At 37.4% G+C, this 18,301-nt stretch overlaps 2 protein-coding genes across 6 annotated transcripts in view; one reads left to right on the top strand and one right to left on the bottom strand.

Moving 5' to 3' along the window:
• Nucleotides 1-18,301, top strand: part of LOC108665694 (polypyrimidine tract-binding protein 2) — a 170,773-nt gene that overhangs the window by 29,032 nt on the left and 123,440 nt on the right. The gene's annotated exons all lie outside the window — the stretch shown is intronic.
• On the bottom strand, nucleotides 10,770-13,395 carry LOC108665678 (pupal cuticle protein 36). The gene is made up of 3 exons (XM_047880567.1): nucleotides 13,358-13,395; nucleotides 11,227-12,037; nucleotides 10,770-11,181 (listed from the first exon to the last, which is right to left on the bottom strand). The coding sequence occupies exons 1-3, from the start codon at nucleotides 13,367-13,369 to the stop codon at nucleotides 10,832-10,834; spliced, it is 1,173 nt and encodes a 390-aa protein (XP_047736523.1). The 5' UTR covers nucleotides 13,370-13,395; the 3' UTR covers nucleotides 10,770-10,831.

The following is an 18,301-nucleotide window of genomic DNA, read 5'->3' as shown; positions in this document are numbered from 1 at the left end:
AACAATATTTACGACTGTAAATAAGTGGTAATTGACTACAGATCGAGCTTCTTCAGTTAACGAACATTAATTTTTTCATTGTAATATTCAGAAAATGTTGAAGGCTTCCTTCGTTTATTGCAAATACCGGAAATTTAACTAATAGAGCTGGCTTGCAATTTGTTGTAATTTTCATAAAAAAATTTTGCGCATAACCTGCTCATATAGAAACGTTAAAGATATAGGAATAATTTCATTGAATTCATCATGTACTCTTGCAAAAAAATTATGTAGGTCAAGCTTTATGAGAGATTGATTACATGTAATTCATGAAGAAAACTGAACAGCTGAACGCGAGAGCCAATAATTTAAATTTCGCAATTTAAACTATTTCAAAATTTAAACTACTTCAAATTATTGGCTTCCTGATCCGATATTTCAAACAATTGATTGGCTGCCCCTGACTCGTGGAGTCCGTAACTCTTATTATTCAGACTCACACAACTGAGGTAATTTTCAGTTGTCTGCATCAACATATTTTTTCTGTTTCCCTATGCACATGCAGTAGCCGTCACTATTTTCGCCGGCCAATATTTATTTAATTTGCTCCCATCTTCCAGTCATACTTCATAGTTCCTTATCATATACATTTACATTGATTACAATATTATTGCAATTACATACCAAATTCACAGTTGCCTGCTGGTATTGTTATCTGCGTTGGTAAGATAGATCGTAAAGGTTTTCGAACTTTGTCCAATTTAGAGTAATAACATTACAGGCCTAATAGGTCTAATTTGCGCAGAAAATATTATTTCCTTAACATAGGCTAAAAATTTACACAGCTAGTACTGCAACCCCTAAGGCTTTAACCTCTCTAATTGATTTGAAAAATTAAATCAAATTAAACAGCTATTACTTCTTCGTGCCTCAATTCAAACGGCCTGAGAATTCAAACGGCCTCAACAGATCTACCGACGGAGAGGCGTTTGTCTTCAATCAATATATGGTGATGGCCGCTGAACGGAGGATGGCCTCTCGCTCAATATATGGTGAAGATGGCGACCATGTCTATAATTCTACGGTCAAAAGCCCTTCCTCATTTTGCATGCAGACGTCCTAATCAAAATTAGGCACTTATTGCTAGCCACAAATATTTTTTCTTGCCTACTATGAAATCTGATTTTGAATCAACTTCATTCTAAACTATTATTGCTATTACTAAAATTTGGCGGGCTAGAGTTGAATATGTTGAATAGAAAAAAATTGCTAGTAAAGTAAGTGAGTTTCAAATTAGATGCTGATAGCGCCAATAGTTCTTTAGCATAGCTTCAGTTGAGATCAAGATCCTATCTAGCTTGTATCGCCTTGAGACGTACTGACTCGATGGCTCGGGTGAAAGCACCAATAAGCTGCTTGCGGTAATTACCTCTGCATCGGGTGCACTATCTACCCAGCGAATGCTGCTTCGTGGAGCCTCGAGCGTTTGCTTTGAACCTGTTGCTGCGCATCTCTAAAATAGGAGCAAAAAGAAGTGGCTTCCGACTCGTAACTAATGGTGCGATGTGCAATACTTTCTCTGTTCTAAAGAAAACGAAGCAAGGATTGTTCTAGGGGTACAAATTCGCCTGCTTGTTAAGGATTTTCTTATAAATAATTGAAACAAACTGAAAAAGGTCATAAATAATACGAGATCTTCCGATTGCTTCTACTTTTTTCTGTATCTATTCAAACTTCCATTGCCTTGCAAGTATAAGCCTATTACAAATACGAAATAACAATTTTAAAAAGGTTAAAATAGTTACCTTTTTAAACTCAGCATTCAGCTCGGCAAACAACAGCACAAATTTCGACGTGAAAGCGCCCCCTTTGCATGGGAAGTAGTTTTGAAGTCATTCATCTCTCGTATAATTGATGACGCTTTCGATCTCCTACAACATAGATGCCGGAGCTCCTTGCTCCGCACGGAAGCTTTAGAAAGGCCCGGAAATTAGCCTCATGGGCGCTCCTCCGATCTTTAGGAGGTCCATTCCCGGACAGGATCTGTCGGAGGCCGAGCTACGGAAGACTTGTTATGTGTAGCAAACATCGATACTCTGCTAAATTGCCAGTCATGTAATTTAAATTAAATTTACCTCTTAATCATAGGCCTAAATGAGGGCAGTATGCCACCGAAAATTTTTTTGATAAAGATTGTAATCAGAGTTAATTGTCTTTATAATCTACTGGCAGGTTGGACCGATGTTGCTTGGGCTTGATAATTCCTGCAATTTTAGATTCATGTTATCCAAAATCCCGTCATTCTCGTAATCCTGTTTAATGATAATAAAGCTCATGTATTTTCATTGAATAAAGCTTCCTGTAAACCCGAATGGCCTTATATATTTGCGGTATCAGGCTTAAAACCCACACAAACTTTTACAAATTATATAAACGATAAGCTGCTGGTGACTTGATGGTATTTTTTCTGACTTTTGAATGCCAACGGCCGAAAGCTTCACAAGCGCTGCTCAGCGGTGACATTTACTTCAATATTATTTAGTTCAATATTATGAGTTGTGACATTTACTTAAAAATATTTCTGCGCTTAATTTGTTAATGTCTCTAAATGTTCAGTATTTGGTTAGATAATTTTGAAAGAAGTTAATGATTGATGTTTTTTCCCTCTCAGTTTTAATTTGTTCAAATTGATGCCTCATTGTAAGTTGCTTACGTGATTCATGAAAATTTTTCGAACCATTTTTAAAAATTTGTTGTGACTGACATTAAATGCTATGAATTTCAATTCAATATACACTGGCATTGATTCCTGCCACTGTCTGTTTACCACAAATCAACGATTTTCAGTCCAGTCAAAGTCCATGTAAATTGTATTCCGACCTAAGGGGTTCTGCTTCCCTGTTTGCTGTCAAACGATTTACTTGCGCACGATGATTTTGCAAAGCCTTGCATTCCAATGACACATCGCATGTTGTGCGCCCTCTAAAGGAAAGCACGCAGAACGCTGGTCCTGTTATTCGCTATTGTCCACATGGATATTATTAAGAGTATTTCCCTGCACAGAACGCTGCTTTGCGTTTACAGTCTCAGCGTCGTCTGGAATCATGAAAGCTTCAAGGCCTTATTGTTTGCTGGCATGTGAACTGAACGTCGTTGCTATGACTAGAGCTGGCTTAAAATACCTATTGCGAAAGATCACTTTCTTGATGCCCCCTAATTAAATTCAAATCATTTCTTACCATAAAGTATTTTATCTCTACAACATTGACGATTCCTTTGACTGAGGGAGTGGACCATGAAAATTAGGGCTGCGGTATATCTTAGGGATTTTTTCCGCTGAAGTTGATAGTTTGAAGACGTTTTGAATGTGTGTCATTCGATTATGAATGACACAGTATGAATGTGTGTCATTCGATTATGTGTGGATGATAGGTTTAACATCTATCCTTTAACAAATAAATAAGCTCCTAGAAATAGGCAGTAAGTCTAATATTACATAAAATGTCGGAAAATTATTTTCACATAACAATACATTAATAGAACGTTGAGTGTCAAACTATGGCTTAAAAAATACCGTGATTTAATAACATTATCGTTGTAGTTGCATCGAATTTGAAGTATTTTATTCCAGATCGAATCTTACATAATAGCAACTTCATTGTTACTACTACAGCATTGGTGTTTCGCATTGATTATTTTATTACTTTAACTTTCGTGGCATCAGTTTATAAATAATGTCATCTTACAATTAATATACAGGAAGAAGAATCTGATTTTACGTCGCGACCGCGGCCGTCCTTTTGCTGGAAGCGAGAGCAAAATCTAGAATTTTTTTCGCTCGTCCAGTTAGAGCAAAATCGTGCAATTCGCTGACTAGCTTCTTGTAAAAATGCGTTGGTTCATAACAGTTCTCCTGTGTATATGCCCAGAAGGAACACAATTGCTTTCCTTTCACTTTTCGTTCTCGACTTGAATGTCATCTTTTTATTCGGCAATTTTGTAAAGAACGAATTGTGAGGTGAAGTCTGTTTTTGTTCGTATATGTTCAATTCAAATCGATGAGGAGTTTCATCGTTTGTCTTAACAAAATACAGGTAATAACTTTATGGAATTTTTTGTGAAATTTTTTAATGGTTCGAAATTGTTGGCTATCTAATGCGCAAGATAAGATAGCCGAGGGGCACTTGTTAAAACATTCTATTCAAAAGTAAAAATGTATATCTATGATTAAAAAATCATCATTAAAATCAAAAATTTTTTCATAAACTTATAGTTATTTTATGTTCCCTCAGACATTTTTCCAAGTAATTCAGCTGTGGGTATTGATTGTTATGTGTTGAATGTAGGTTCGTTCCATTTCTCATAATGGTATTTATTAGCTTTAAATGACATCAATAATGACTCATAACCATATTTTTGCTACCAAAGAGCAACCATTAAGCTAGTTAAAAACCTCAGTTGAGGTGTACTCCTTTCACCACTTCCACACAACCATCACAGTCCTGAGGGTGGGCAACTTTTCTTCTTGAGACCTTGACTTCTTTTGTTCAAATCCAGAATATGAGAAAGGATCATTTTAAGACTGCATGAGTGGCGCCTGTATACTTTTACCGTATCATGCAATCGTTTATTCTTTTTAATTATTATTGCAATATAATTCATTTCGAACTTATTAAATGAGAGTCCAATAATTGACCAATTTTCATTCATCATGATATGTACACTTCATTCATTCATCATTCATTCAGGTTTTATTCATCATGATATACACTTTGAATTCATGTGATTCTATCCATACATGAATATTTTATTCTGAAATTGTTCTCTTCCACCCTCGTCCACCCTTTTTGTAAACGCTCTCCCCCTTTCATTTCTCCAAGTAACCTCTATCAAATGATAATTATTGCTAATTCACCGTGTATTTTATACTCATTTTAGCGCATTTTCTCATTTATGAAAAAATGCACTATTGTACTCGCCATGTCCGTCTGTCTGTCTGTCTGTCTGTCCGCCCGTCTGTCCGTCCGTGACCTCAAGTTTTCGTCGACGAGAAAATGCGCTCTCTGTCACTCACTGCAGTGAGTGCTGAGTTATATTTTTTATTACTCGCCCAATAATCCACTCGTCTCCAGAGGTCAAATCGACCATGTATGTTAGTGTTCGTCGTAAGCACTTCTCGTGAGCGCGTTTCTGTATCATGCATTTAGCTCAGCCTCCTTGCTAGACGTTGGTTTGGGCTCCCTGATCCAAGCTGCGCTTTGATCAAGCAAGATTTTAATTAATGCAGAGTAATGCGAGCAAATACTAGAGCTATCGCGTGGGGTCGATGAAGACAGATCGCTTCAAAGCCCTTACCTATCCCTTCCCTGCCGAAGCCCCCACTGCCCGCCTCTCTTTGGTCACCTCTGTGGTATGACTAATAGCCACCAGTTATAGCCATTCGTAATTAATACTGAGACACATGTACGTAATACCTGCGAGTAATTATTCCTGACTTTGCTAGCGGCTTAAGTGTCAATAGAGCTCGCCGATTGAATCCAATCCTCTCGATCAGCCCCTAGATGCACGCGACTCTAAGCCATGATGTTTGGGCAACATGATTTGATTTCTGATTACTCGATTACTTGCAATTGATTACTGATAACCTTCTTTTTCTATTTGAGTATTGTTTGCATTCAGTTGCACATGCGCACTCCAAGATGTCATTTTCATTTTAATTTTAAAATACGAATACTTGATGACTAAAACGAAAACGTCGAAAAATAAATTTAAAAACCAATTGCGACTGCATTTGATTAATGCAATCTTCGTTAATTTAAATCAACGTAATTGATTTATTTGTTCAAATAATAAGTACTTGCTTATATATTGTTTATTATTTTATCCAATTATTCGTATATTATTTCATTGGTTGACTTATTACATTAAAATCAGTCAAAACCACCACAAAATTAGAAATTTAAATTTGCGCGCTGTTATTTCAATGGTGAAATTTATTGTAAGTGAATTCACGGCCAAAATAAGACTCAGAAACCAAATGTTAGAAGCAACGCAGTCGTACAAAGTTACCACAAATGGTCTTTACATCTTCTCTTTGACGTTTTATTAATATATAAAGTGTAATTATAGTAAAGATATATAAAGATAAAGTATACATTAGTAATTTCCTCTTGCTGTTTGACTCCGGTTTTAACCAGGTGATGCAAACAATTTGTTATTTAGAACATCCAGCCTTTTTAAACGTTCCTATTTATTTCCATTGTTTGCATGTAAATCATGTGCTGAACGGTCACTTCGACGCGTGTGCCTTTCACAACCACTCTGCACTAACTCACCTACCCCAAGTTTTTTCGAGTTGCACAAAAACTAGAAGTTTTCACGTCACACTTGACCTAATAAGCATAGGTTTCAATGCAATGATGTGGAGAAAATATCCTCTAAAAATAATTGCAATCTCGGCGATGGGAAAACTTAATCATTAAATCTCATTGATCAAAGTATACAATTATGAATTTGTTCTTGATCCTTCTAACACTAATGGCAACATTGGGTAGTATAAAAAAGACAATAAAAAAATCCATCATCATATGTATGCCCATTTAATGCATGACTATGCGATTTAATCTCCTATAGTTATTCATGCGTGCCATGTAGCTAATTCATATACACTCATTTAAATTCTGTACTTAACCCTGCAGGTAAATTACAGCTACCATTTTAATCTTCTTTGCCGACCTTCACGGCATGTTTATTGCACTTTTTAGCGCATTTTCTCATTTATGGGAAAAGGCGCTATTGTGCTCGTCATGTCCGTCCGTCTGTTTGTCTTTCTGTCCGTCCGTCTGTCTGTCCGTCTATCTGTCTGTTCGTCTGTCTGTCTGTCCATGACTTCACGTTTTCGTCGACGAGAAAATGCGCTCTCTGTCACTCACTGCAGTGAGTACTGAGTTACATTTTTTCATATCTACGCCTGAACTGAAATGACGCAAACCTCGCATTAGCATGCACCCTTATCATATATTTCCCAGTGTCCTCAAGTGATTTTAAACATTTTTGCATCAGCCTCCGGAATGATTGGCATTTTCTTTCTTCTGAAATTCTTCAAATTTTATGATTTAAGCGAACAACTTTTATAAATATCTATACATCCTATTCAGTAAGTATAGTTTTGTTGGCAATTGCTTTTGAGGTTTATCATGCATTAGATGATTAGAGTGTAAAGAGGACAATAGAAAGCAGCCCACACGTATAGTATTACGGTACTCATTGTGTTAGTATTACGTAAAATATTATTAGTTTTATTACTCATTGTGTGCAAAAATAACTTGTATCTGAATTCTTCTTTGAATTCTTCATGTTTCTTTTTGTACATTCTTCGAATTTATTTTTGCAGCCATCCGATTAGGAATGAATTATTTAATTGCAGTGTATTTACTTTTGGGTCGGATGATTTAGTTAAGTAATTTCCACGAATTTGCATCTAAGTTTTAAACCTTGCGTTCATCAGTCATGAAATAATATTGCCACTGACTGTAAATTTGTTTGTATAACGGAGTTTTGAGTGGTGGAAGTGATTTAAAATTTTTAAGTTCCTTTCAAAGTATTTTTTTCTTTAAAATTTCACCGAAAATTTATTTTTGGTGGTCTGAATTTTGAACTTATAAGTTTATTGTTGGCCGAAACAGTTTTCCTGGAATTTCCTGCATGGTGCACGAAGAACTCGAATTTAAAATCTTTTGTAAATTCCTGGAATTGTGATACCAGGAATCTACCTAAATTGTTTGGGAAAAATAACACTAATATGGAGCAATGGACTGGGCGGTGCATGAAGGGATTCATTCATAATAATTTTTCACAGAAATTACATCCGTGAAGAATCAAAAAATTCCTTACTCTCTATCATGTTAAAGTATGACGCACTTAGAGAAAAACTCTCTAAATAAATCTAAACTCATTTAGAGACAGCAATTCAAAATCAAATCCTGTATCGCGATGTGTGACCTGCAATCCGATACCAAGCGTAAATTTAAGTATTTAATTACTAAGGCCAATTCCATTTACCAAAACAAATCCGCATTGCGTCACCGTGATCCTACAATAGCCGAGTCAAAAGCTTATGACTCTGAGTGCCTTAAATGCCATATACATGCTTGTATAATTCGTCATGGCAGCGAACGCCTTTCCTTTCGCCCTCCGTTATTATTGTTCTGCAGAGCCCGGCCCTTTCAAGCACCGCACGCACATTCCCTTCACGGCCGGCATTGCTATATACGATGTTTATTGCCGGCTGGGACACAGTGCACATGTGCCTGCCTTGAGCTTGTCGCGAGCTGCCTGGACTCGTTGAAATACTGCACCTGTTGCGCCGCTGCTGTAGACCTGTTGCTCATGCTGAGCTGGCACTGACCAAAAGTGGGCGTTCATATTAATATCTTTATATTAGAGACTCCCAGGCAATGTAGCGATAATTTTTAAAGATTTCTGCGATCATGAGGAGAATGTGCTGGACTCCCAAGACTTGACGGTAAACACGGGTTTCGTTAATTTATAAATTGCGACTGACAATCAAGGCATTGCAGTGTGACCTATGTGAAATTTGCCTCCATTTATTATTCTGCAGGCGCCTTTTTTATTATAAACCTTGCTCAGGCTGATAAAATCAGATCTAAGGAGAATTGTCGCATCTTTGCGACCTAATGCGGCTCTATTTAGGGCAGGCAGCAATCACCAGCCGGCAAACCTAGTTTTTCTGGCGCCTAAATATCTGCTTCCTCATTCTTCGCTGCTAGGCTTCGTACTGACCCAACCGATTTTTTATGTTTAAATAAATCCTATGTCAATATTGTTGGAGCCTTTTACAAGGAAAGACTAACCAATCGGTGATCAGTAACATCGGTAGCGAGCCCGCTTCTCTTATGGCATGCATGTGACTTTTTGCGAACTTTAAAGATTGTGCAAGTTGGACCCTAAACTCGAAATGCTGCTTTCACTTCCATACGCGTCCTTGACACCCAAGTAGGTGAGTGAATTGCAAAAATCTGCGAGCAAATACCTAGTTTCAGAACATATCTAAGAACCTAAAAAACATATTCAGCTCGGAAATTACTTCTGTTGTAGGCAACTGAGAAAATCAGGATGAACAAGGATATACTTTCTTGGTCCTTCATTATCTGCGCAAAGCATCAAGTCAAGTCATCATGATTTGGTGGTGGCATTTCCTATTTTTATGCGTATAAAATGACATCAAAGTTGTGTCTCCTGTCGGAATTTGGCATCGAACTCATCTCTATGGATTTTTTCAATGCTTTACCAAATGCCCCGAACAAACTATCGTACCTCACCCAAAGTGAAAATAATTCAATTGACACCATATAGATTAGGATTTGAAACTTTCTTTTCATTGTTTTGCTCTCAGCAAACATGAGTAAAAATTCAAGTGATGAATGTAAGCACGATCTTGAATTTGAGGCAGGAATTTTATGGCTTAATCTATTCGGAACCGCTCCAAAAAGTGTCATGGCATCATTGAAGCATTTGGATTTATTGAATTTGACTGAAACTATATCTTTATATTTACGAATTCTTTTTCAGAAAAATATAAAATTTCCCGTTCGGATTTTTTTCAAAACTTCCAGAAAAGCATCGTCTGAGAGGAGTGAGCGAATCTATGGAGTATTGCCGAGTTGTTCTTCGTTTCTCTTCTGACAAACTAAACACATTGCTATCAACTGACCTGTATCCAGCATAGGTAGAACTTTTAATTCTCCTTCAAAATATTATAATTCAAGTTTTTTTAACTTAACCGAGTGTATATTATTGTAAAGAAAAATCGTCATTATATTGGAACATTTTACTGAAACTTTAACACAGAGATAACAGATTATAGCCAAAGAAGAAAATAGGGAAGTGCACGAGCAAACAACGGTGCTAACAGGCCCTGGAAGGTACTCGTTATGAACCATTTGAAACGTACATACTAGGCTAGGACGCCAAAATCGCTATCGACGTCTGCTCAATAATTCGTACACCTAACCCTGTTCATGACTTTCCACAACGACTTGGCTATTATATGGTAGCTGTCAATTTCATTTGACGTTTTGCAAAGATAACAAAATTTAGACTGCATTGCACATTAAGAAGTACATTTTTCGTTTTGAATTGTAAATGTATACGCTTCATGATTATTGCGATTATTAACCATCCGGAAAAGATTTTCCGAGGCATTCCTAATCAGTGAAATGAATCTAATTATTTTTGGCACACAAACTGTGGTTGTGACTAGAACATTGTTTGGAACACAGTTGCCTGCTTTTAATTGAAATATTGTTTGCTTACGAAATTCTGGTATGTTGAGGAAAGCCTTGACTTCAGGGTATCAACAGCAACCAAATAGCAGCTGCATCGTTTCGTTAGCTTGAGCAGGTAATGGGATTTTTCGACATTCTTAATTTAAAATTCCTTTACAGACCTAATTGAACTGCCCTTAACAATGTTTCCTTTCGCCCCAACACCGCCACTAAATCCTCTTCCGAAACTGCCACCGAATGACGAACCAAGCCCTCCGCTAAATGGAGAAATGGGTGATCCCTTTCCATCGCCGAAACTAATTCCTCCCGGCCTGAGCCCCTTGACGCCGTGATCAATGATAATTTCTTCGTGATCACCGAAAGGGTCATGACCGGCGGCTACACTCTTTCGGAGGTCACTCTCAAAATCTTTTGTAGGACCCGTAATTTCACCCGCACCTCCATGGAATCCCACTGGACCTGCGGCTTCAGCTGCCTTGAGAGCCAACGCTTCCAAGCCGAGCCCCGCTCCTCCTCCTCCTGCCGCAGCCTCTACCGCAGCGCCTTTACCAACACCAGCTCCAAAACCACCTGCGGACAATCCGGCACCTAGGCCCACCCCGCCGGCAAATCCTCCACCAAAGCCGCCTGCAGACAATCCGGCACCTTTGCCAACCCCACCGGAAAATCCTCCACCAAAGCCGCCTGCAGACAATCCGGCACTTGCCAACCCCACCGGAAAATCCTCCACCAAAGCCGCCTGCAGACAATCCAGCGCCTTTGCCGACAACTCCTACACCCAAGCCGCCTGCAGACAAGCCAGCGCCCTTGCCGACGACACCTACACCCAAGCCGCCTGCAGACAATCCAGCGCCTTTGCTGATACCGCCTCCAAATCCTCCACCCAAGGCACCTCCTGACAACTTAGTTCCTGCAGAGCCATCAGCAAAACCTTCTGATCCTCCGAGAGATACTCCTGCCAAACTCTGTCCATGAATTTCGCCACCCGCACCAAATCCTCCTACTTTGCCACCGAGACCTCCGAAGCCTCCGTCTCCACCGATCACGATATCAGATGGACCAGCAGACTGGGTAAGAGCTGTTCTAAGATCAATGCCACCGGGCAAAACAGGGTTGTCGCCGTCCTTATAGTCAACAAAGAAGACTTCTGGTTTCGTTGGGTCGAAAGGAACTTCGATGACATCTTGCTTGAATCCGTGAGGCTTTTTGCTGAGGAGGTATACGAGAGTCTGTTGCCTTGGAGGCGGCACAATAATCGGGTTCGTTTTCTCGCCTTCGTAAGTTGGTGCTCTGATGAACACTAGGTTCAAGTGAACTTTAGGTTTGTGTTCAAAATGCGCTTTTTGGTGGTGAACTCTGTACGATGGGGCTTTGAATAGGAAGAGGTCTTGCGATACAGCCGGGGGCACACATTGACCGTGTATGGTCCTTTCTAGGCCTTTTGGACACGGACCAAAGTTATGCGCTCCACCTATTCCTGACTCGAAACCAGATTGGAATCCTGACTCAAATCCTCCTGACGATAAAACAGACCCGTCCTCGAAGCCGTCGTAGTCTGCGAAACCGTCTAAGCTTTTCGATGCTATGCCTCCGAGACCACCGCTGCTAAAACCAAAGCTTGTCGGTACGCCAAAACCTGGCGATTTAATGCTACCACCGAAGTCTGATTTGACGGGTGATCCAAAAGTTTTCTTGGCAGATGAATGGTATCCCGCTGACACCACTGCAGCAAGCGAAGCGATCGTGAAGATCTTAGAGAAAAAAAATACCTGTTAAAAGTCGACTCAAAGGTTCAGAGGGAGTACTTTAAAATTTAGTAATTTAAAATCAATGTAATAATAAAATTCTCATTTAATTCATTGTTTCAGCCATAACTATTTTCATTGTATCTGTTAGGAGAGTGAAACTTAGGGCTTTTATCTTATACAATAACAAAAAAAAATATTAAAAGCAACGACAAAAATGAGATTAGTAGTCAAGCCAGTAAGCTGAATTGTGAATAAAGTTTGCTGATTGAACTTAACTGGCATCATCGCTCAATGATTAAATATTTCAGTAATTTCCCGGAAGCGTTAAATGTAATATATGACTTGCGAATATTTTTTTAGACTTGTTCCATGGAAAGTATAGTAAAAAAAATTTTCTTCTTGCCAATTGGTTCGAAAATATTATTAGGTATTCAACTTGAATTATTTTCGCATAAATCTTTCAACTTCGCTTGCACTCTCCAAGTTTCGTGTTATTCAAACTTGAAAATGAAAGTTTTTTGCATACTAACAAATGACAAATGACATAATAAGAACTGTCTCCTCAGTACTAATTTTATTTTACTACATTAATCGGTAGTATCTGCTTACAAACTAGAAAAATAAGGTTTTCTTGTTGAATAATTTTTATTGAGATTCAAATTTCGTACAAAAATTACTTTACATTAATTTTTGGGAAATTAATTTAACCACGTAGTTCATTCGTGATTAATTCCTATCAAATTAGTATTGCTTTCCGACATTGGCACAACGAATTCTTCATTATTTAAATTTGCTTTAGCATTCACCATTATTTTATCATAAAACTCGCTACCTGTTTTCATTCAATATAAATTTAAAGTTTTTGTATTACTTTTCCAGTAAATATTCTCATCCTAGTTACCTAATAACTACGTTAAATTCATACTGATTTGAACGTTTTTCTCGCCTGCTCCTCATTATATTCAATTCGAAGGAAGCAACTAGATTCTGAACAGGATATTTATTTAAATCATTGATCGCAAAACAAAGTCTCTGACCCAGGTTTATCAGCAATTAATTGGATTGATTTTTCAAAGTTTGTTCGCCTCTTTTCGACCGTTCTTTATAAAGAATTATACATCTTAACTGGGCGTGTAATTTTTACTTTTCTAATTAAATATTTTGAATTAATTCATCGAGCGTTATCTTCATTTTATTAAACGATAAAAAAATTTTCCTCATTGCATGTACACTGTTACGTATCACGACTAGCAAGCACTCTGGATGAAGCGTCACGCTGGATGAACTTCTCCTACACTTTAACAGCACTTCATACACACTCACATAGAATGCCATGCTGCTGCCTAGATGTCGAAATCGAAGTGAAGCAAGTCACGTGCTCTCGCGTCTTTATATAAGCGTCTCACTTTTTGCCCTCGACACGTAGTAACCAACGATCGGCTGCCTCCCTTCGAAAACCTGCACATAGGGATGACCCCCAACCCTTCCCTCGTCGTAGAAAAAACCATGACCTCAAGCTGCATGACTGGCATTGATATCCATTCTAATGGAGTTCCTGCCCAGAACTAGCGACCTTTCTAAATCGTTTGACTACCCACCCCGCCCGATCGAGTTGGTCGACTATCGGGCGGTCGGTCGAGCGCTGCTGATCATGCGTTGAAAAAACCCAGTTTGCTTATGATAAAAACTTGTGAGGCAGGCGGGATTTATTCCAGTTTGCCGTCTTACCTCATGGAGAGGCTGGAACGCTTTCAGATCTGAGGTAATGAGGAACGAACGCCTTCAGGGCCCCGCCCTCGGCTGGTGACAGGAAGCGCGTTATTTATTGCTGCTGCGGGAAGTTAATGTCTGCGTGTTCAGCGTATTCTATTGACGAGCGCGCAGCAAAAAGTGCACGTCAAAATTACCCCACAGGGGATCTCACCAAGTTAAGTGTCGCTGAGACGACAGATGATCGCTGGTGTCACTTTCGGTGGAACGAAATCGATCATAAAATTACTGGTGGAACATTAAACATGATAACTGATTGTTAAGTGCGAAAGTCGAAGATTGACGATAGATTTAAAGCTAATCGATCTCGTAACGCATATAAATAGATTTAATCGTTTTTTCTCTGGATTCCTTATAAATCTTGTCTGTATAGAGACTATTATTAAAAATTGCGGCAAACTATATGTTTTATTTTCTATTTCGCAGCATTATTTTCTGGGATGAAACCTTGTGCAACTTAAATAAGATTAACATGAATAATATGCTTTTAATAAGTACTTTTTAAATACCACACTTCAATAGCGATTCAGAATGAAATAAATTTTTTCTTCGTGCAAAACATAATTAATTGATTACCACTGATTGACCACTTATTTGGTGATCCTGTCAATTAATTCATGCATTGTCTTCGACATTACGCCAGTGGGCAAAATTTCAGATCGATTGGACAGGTAGAAGTGTGTTAAATATCGATTATATGATTTGAAGCAAACAGACCAAGAACAAAAAGTGAAGTAAAGAGAAGTGTGATAAAAATTTTATTGAATCTTACTCATAAATATAAGCTTCAATGTTTAATACTCCAGTGGCCCAATTTCGTCTTCTTTTCACAAATACTCCTAAGGTAAATTCTGAGCGTTGAGCCGCTTAGTCTGCTTGCGAGATCTAGACTCCTCCAGTATTATTTTTTTGCTGCAAGAATGAGTTCTTCAATTGTTATTATTAAAAAATATTGACCTTTTTCTGACCACATTAGCTTAAACTTAATTTTTTTGACGCAGGAAGTTCTGTACGATAAATATATACAAACAAAATAAAGGCCGGCCTGACGTTTGACTGATGATATTAAAGTAAAGAGACTTGTATTGTACAGTCGTGTTCTGCCTAAAGTTCACGCAACTTTGATTGATCCATCAAAAACCTGAATTTAACTGGAATTAATTAATACAATGGAAATTTAATCTATTATAAATTCGCTCGATATTTATCTAAACTTTGTTCTGTTCAATTTTAACTTTAACTTGATTGAACTTCCGTTGAAGCTAGAGTTTGAAAACTGTCTGATAAATTTATCAAGTTTGAAAACTAATGTCTATAAAATTATTATTTTTCTAATTGAATGATTTCCTTTAATCATTAAAGAAGGGAATAATTTTCTTTCCTTAAAGTTAAACCGAAAATGATTCTTTTTGTACAGCCTTGTGTTTGAATGCTCCTGTGTTGACTTTGCTTTCACTCTCAATTTCGCCGCCGTGCTTGAGGTCGGAAGTGCGCACCTGTACGTTTGTCAGGGCCCTTGGAAATGGTGCAGGCTGCGGTCAAAAATATATCTGGTCTGTATGAACCGATTGTTATTGATTGCTCTCTGTAATGCATTGAATTCTTCTGAGTCATCAAAAAGCCATCAAATTAAGTTCTTCCGTGCTTCTAAAAAAAGATGATGAAATAGATTTGTAGTCAGGCATGGAGGTCTGACATGAAGCAGTTCTAAGCGAGCCTGAAACTTTCCTACTGAATAAATCACACATTTTAAGTCTTTGAATAATTTACTTCATACAAATTTAAAATTTTTTGTGTTAATTCTTTCCAACCTTTTTTTTTAATTATTGTAAATTATAAAAATTTAAATTTTTAGCTTTAATTCTTTCCAACCTTCATTTTTTTCAAACATCACTGTCTATTATTGACTTCATCTTGACTGATAATTCCGCTTCCTTGGGATTGAATATGATCTTTTTCAGCACAAAAAATGTACCACATAAAAATAAAGACACGGGCTGTACACCTCATCTCCCGGAATAAAATCATACCAGCATTAATATTGTATCTCAATGAACCTTCAGGAATAACTAGAACAAATTGCGTATTTTTTTCGTATCCAGCATCATTGTTTTGTGCTTCACTATAATTGTACCTGACGTTGACCTGGATAGTGTCAGCTAGCAATACCTGTTATTAGTGCTAGGATTGTGACCCAAGTGACCCGTGTAGAGATCCTACGGCTGATTTTTTGACGACTCGACCGGAACGGATCGTGCTCTGACTATTTTATACTTTCAATCCTACGACAATCTCATTAAAATCTCCGTTTGAATGCTCAACCAAAATCTGTAGCGAATTGTCACGATTTAAACATTTTGGCCCAGCAAACAGCTGCCTTGCCGCATTCTTTATTCACTTGGAAATAAGAATTAGGAAATTTTACTTGGAATTCCTAATTACTATTCATTTATTCGAAATAATAATTAGTAAATTATTCCACCATTTTTATTTCATGTAATAACTATGCACTGAACACCGAGTAAAGAATCTACATTCTGTTTTGTCATTTAGAAGCTTCAATAAAATATTTAATTTTAAAAGTGAAATAGCTGCAAAGTATTCAGAAGTTTCAAGTCCTGTAAAAGTTACCGGCTGAAAAAATGAAAATTTCTGTATTTAAAGTTACGCATGAGCTTTTGAACGTTGATTCAATTATAGGTATTGCAAGAATAAATGCATGATCACAAAACCGTCAAAAACTTTTTCTCAGCTTAACTATGCGTAAATTTTCAAGTTTGGTCACTGAAACTAACAAAGTATGCACGGGATTAAAATATTGCCACTGTGCATCATTATCAAACAAATTTGTGTAAAATTACTTATAGTAAATTGCTTACCTGTTAAACTTTCCTAAAATTCTTTTCAATTCGATTACTTCGTTACTTAACGGGACTGCATGCAGCTTTTCTACTCGTCTAAAAAGATAAGTAGAATTTGTTACCGTAAAAAAAAATTTGCTTGAAGCTTTTCATATTCAAATATAAATTAAATTATGCTCACAAGACGGATCCCTAAAACTAATGTGAAGATCTTGAGACTCGCAGCATCGAAGATTCCGCTTTGAAGCTGAAGCAATTTGGCAGATTAGCCATGGCCATTCTTTCCTGTTCTTTGTCACATCCTGGCAATGCCTATTTTATAGCATATTACACGGCAATGTTGACTCAGATTATAAAATTCAGTTTCCCTCCATTTTTACATTCGCTCTCGATGTGGTCAGCTACAAGTCATTGCATTGTTACTTTCTCTAGTTACACTTTTTATCACAAGTGAAGAGGCTATAGGAAACGCTAGGTCATCGCAGCCAGGGCACTTTATTTATGATCGCTCACACAAAACACTTTTGGGCGCATAATATTTTTAACAGCCGATAGACGCAGCAATCGCGCAAGACAAAAAACACCATATTCGAAGAACCAGCTATTGCAAGTGCTTCACTTTCGTCACGGTGTGGACTCGTATATACGAACGATTTTTGACACTAGAAGACTGGTTGTAGTTTATTTGCTCCAGTATCTATTCTCAGAATATTTTCTGCTTGGAATTCACTCATGTTGTATTCATGCTGAATTATATCAGACCGAAATAAATTTTTGATTTGGTGATCTGTATGCTTTTCGTCAATTATGATATCTTTTCTAATCGCACTCTTATTTCTTTCAAACTTTTGAGAGTATCTTTAACGGAAAGTGCCTTTTGCTGTCTCATACGTAAGTCTATTTATTACAATACCCTCATACGCGCATATTAAAACTTATTTTTAATGTCTTTTTAAACTATTTTAATGTCCTATATTTTATTGCCATATTTAAAACTTATTTTATCGTTGTCCTTTTCTACATTATAAAAAGCCTAGCATTGTTTATAAGCCAGAAAAATATAAATAATTGATTATGTTGTGAATATTTTTTTCTAATAGAGCGTTATTTTTATATCAAATTTAGTATGCCAGTAAGAATCATGCGAGAAATGTACATAAAAGTGGGAAACGCAGATATTTATATCACTATTTCCGATCATATTTACCTCTTACTAGTGAAGGGAGCACTGCAGCGCATGTGAGATTCGACTCGGCTTATTTACTTGCTTCTCTGCGGCGCATTCTTGATCATACAACACTTATTTTTCTGAAACCTAGATAATTTCTCCAGCACCAATGTTTCTGAAACCTAGATAATTTCTCCAGCACCAATGTTTCTGAAACCTAGATAATTTCTCCAGCACCAATGTTTGTGAAACCTAGATAATTTCTCCAGCATCAATGTTTGTGTAACCTAGATAATTTCTCCAGCACCAATGTTTGTGAAACCTAGATAATTTCTCCAGCACCAAAGTTTGTGAAACCTAGATAATTTTTCCAGCACCGATGTTTATGAAACCTAGATAATTTCTCCTGTACCAATGTTTGCTAAACCTAGATAATTTTTCCACTCTCCATCAAATTCAATTGTAACT

This window comes from Hyalella azteca, unplaced genomic scaffold (assembly GCF_000764305.2).
Source record: "Hyalella azteca isolate HAZT.00-mixed unplaced genomic scaffold, Hazt_2.0.2 contig5580, whole genome shotgun sequence".
NCBI classification, from domain to species: domain Eukaryota; kingdom Metazoa; phylum Arthropoda; class Malacostraca; order Amphipoda; family Hyalellidae; genus Hyalella; species Hyalella azteca.
Note: the sequence above shows the minus strand (reverse complement) of the source record. Positions and strands in the feature narration are given on the sequence as shown.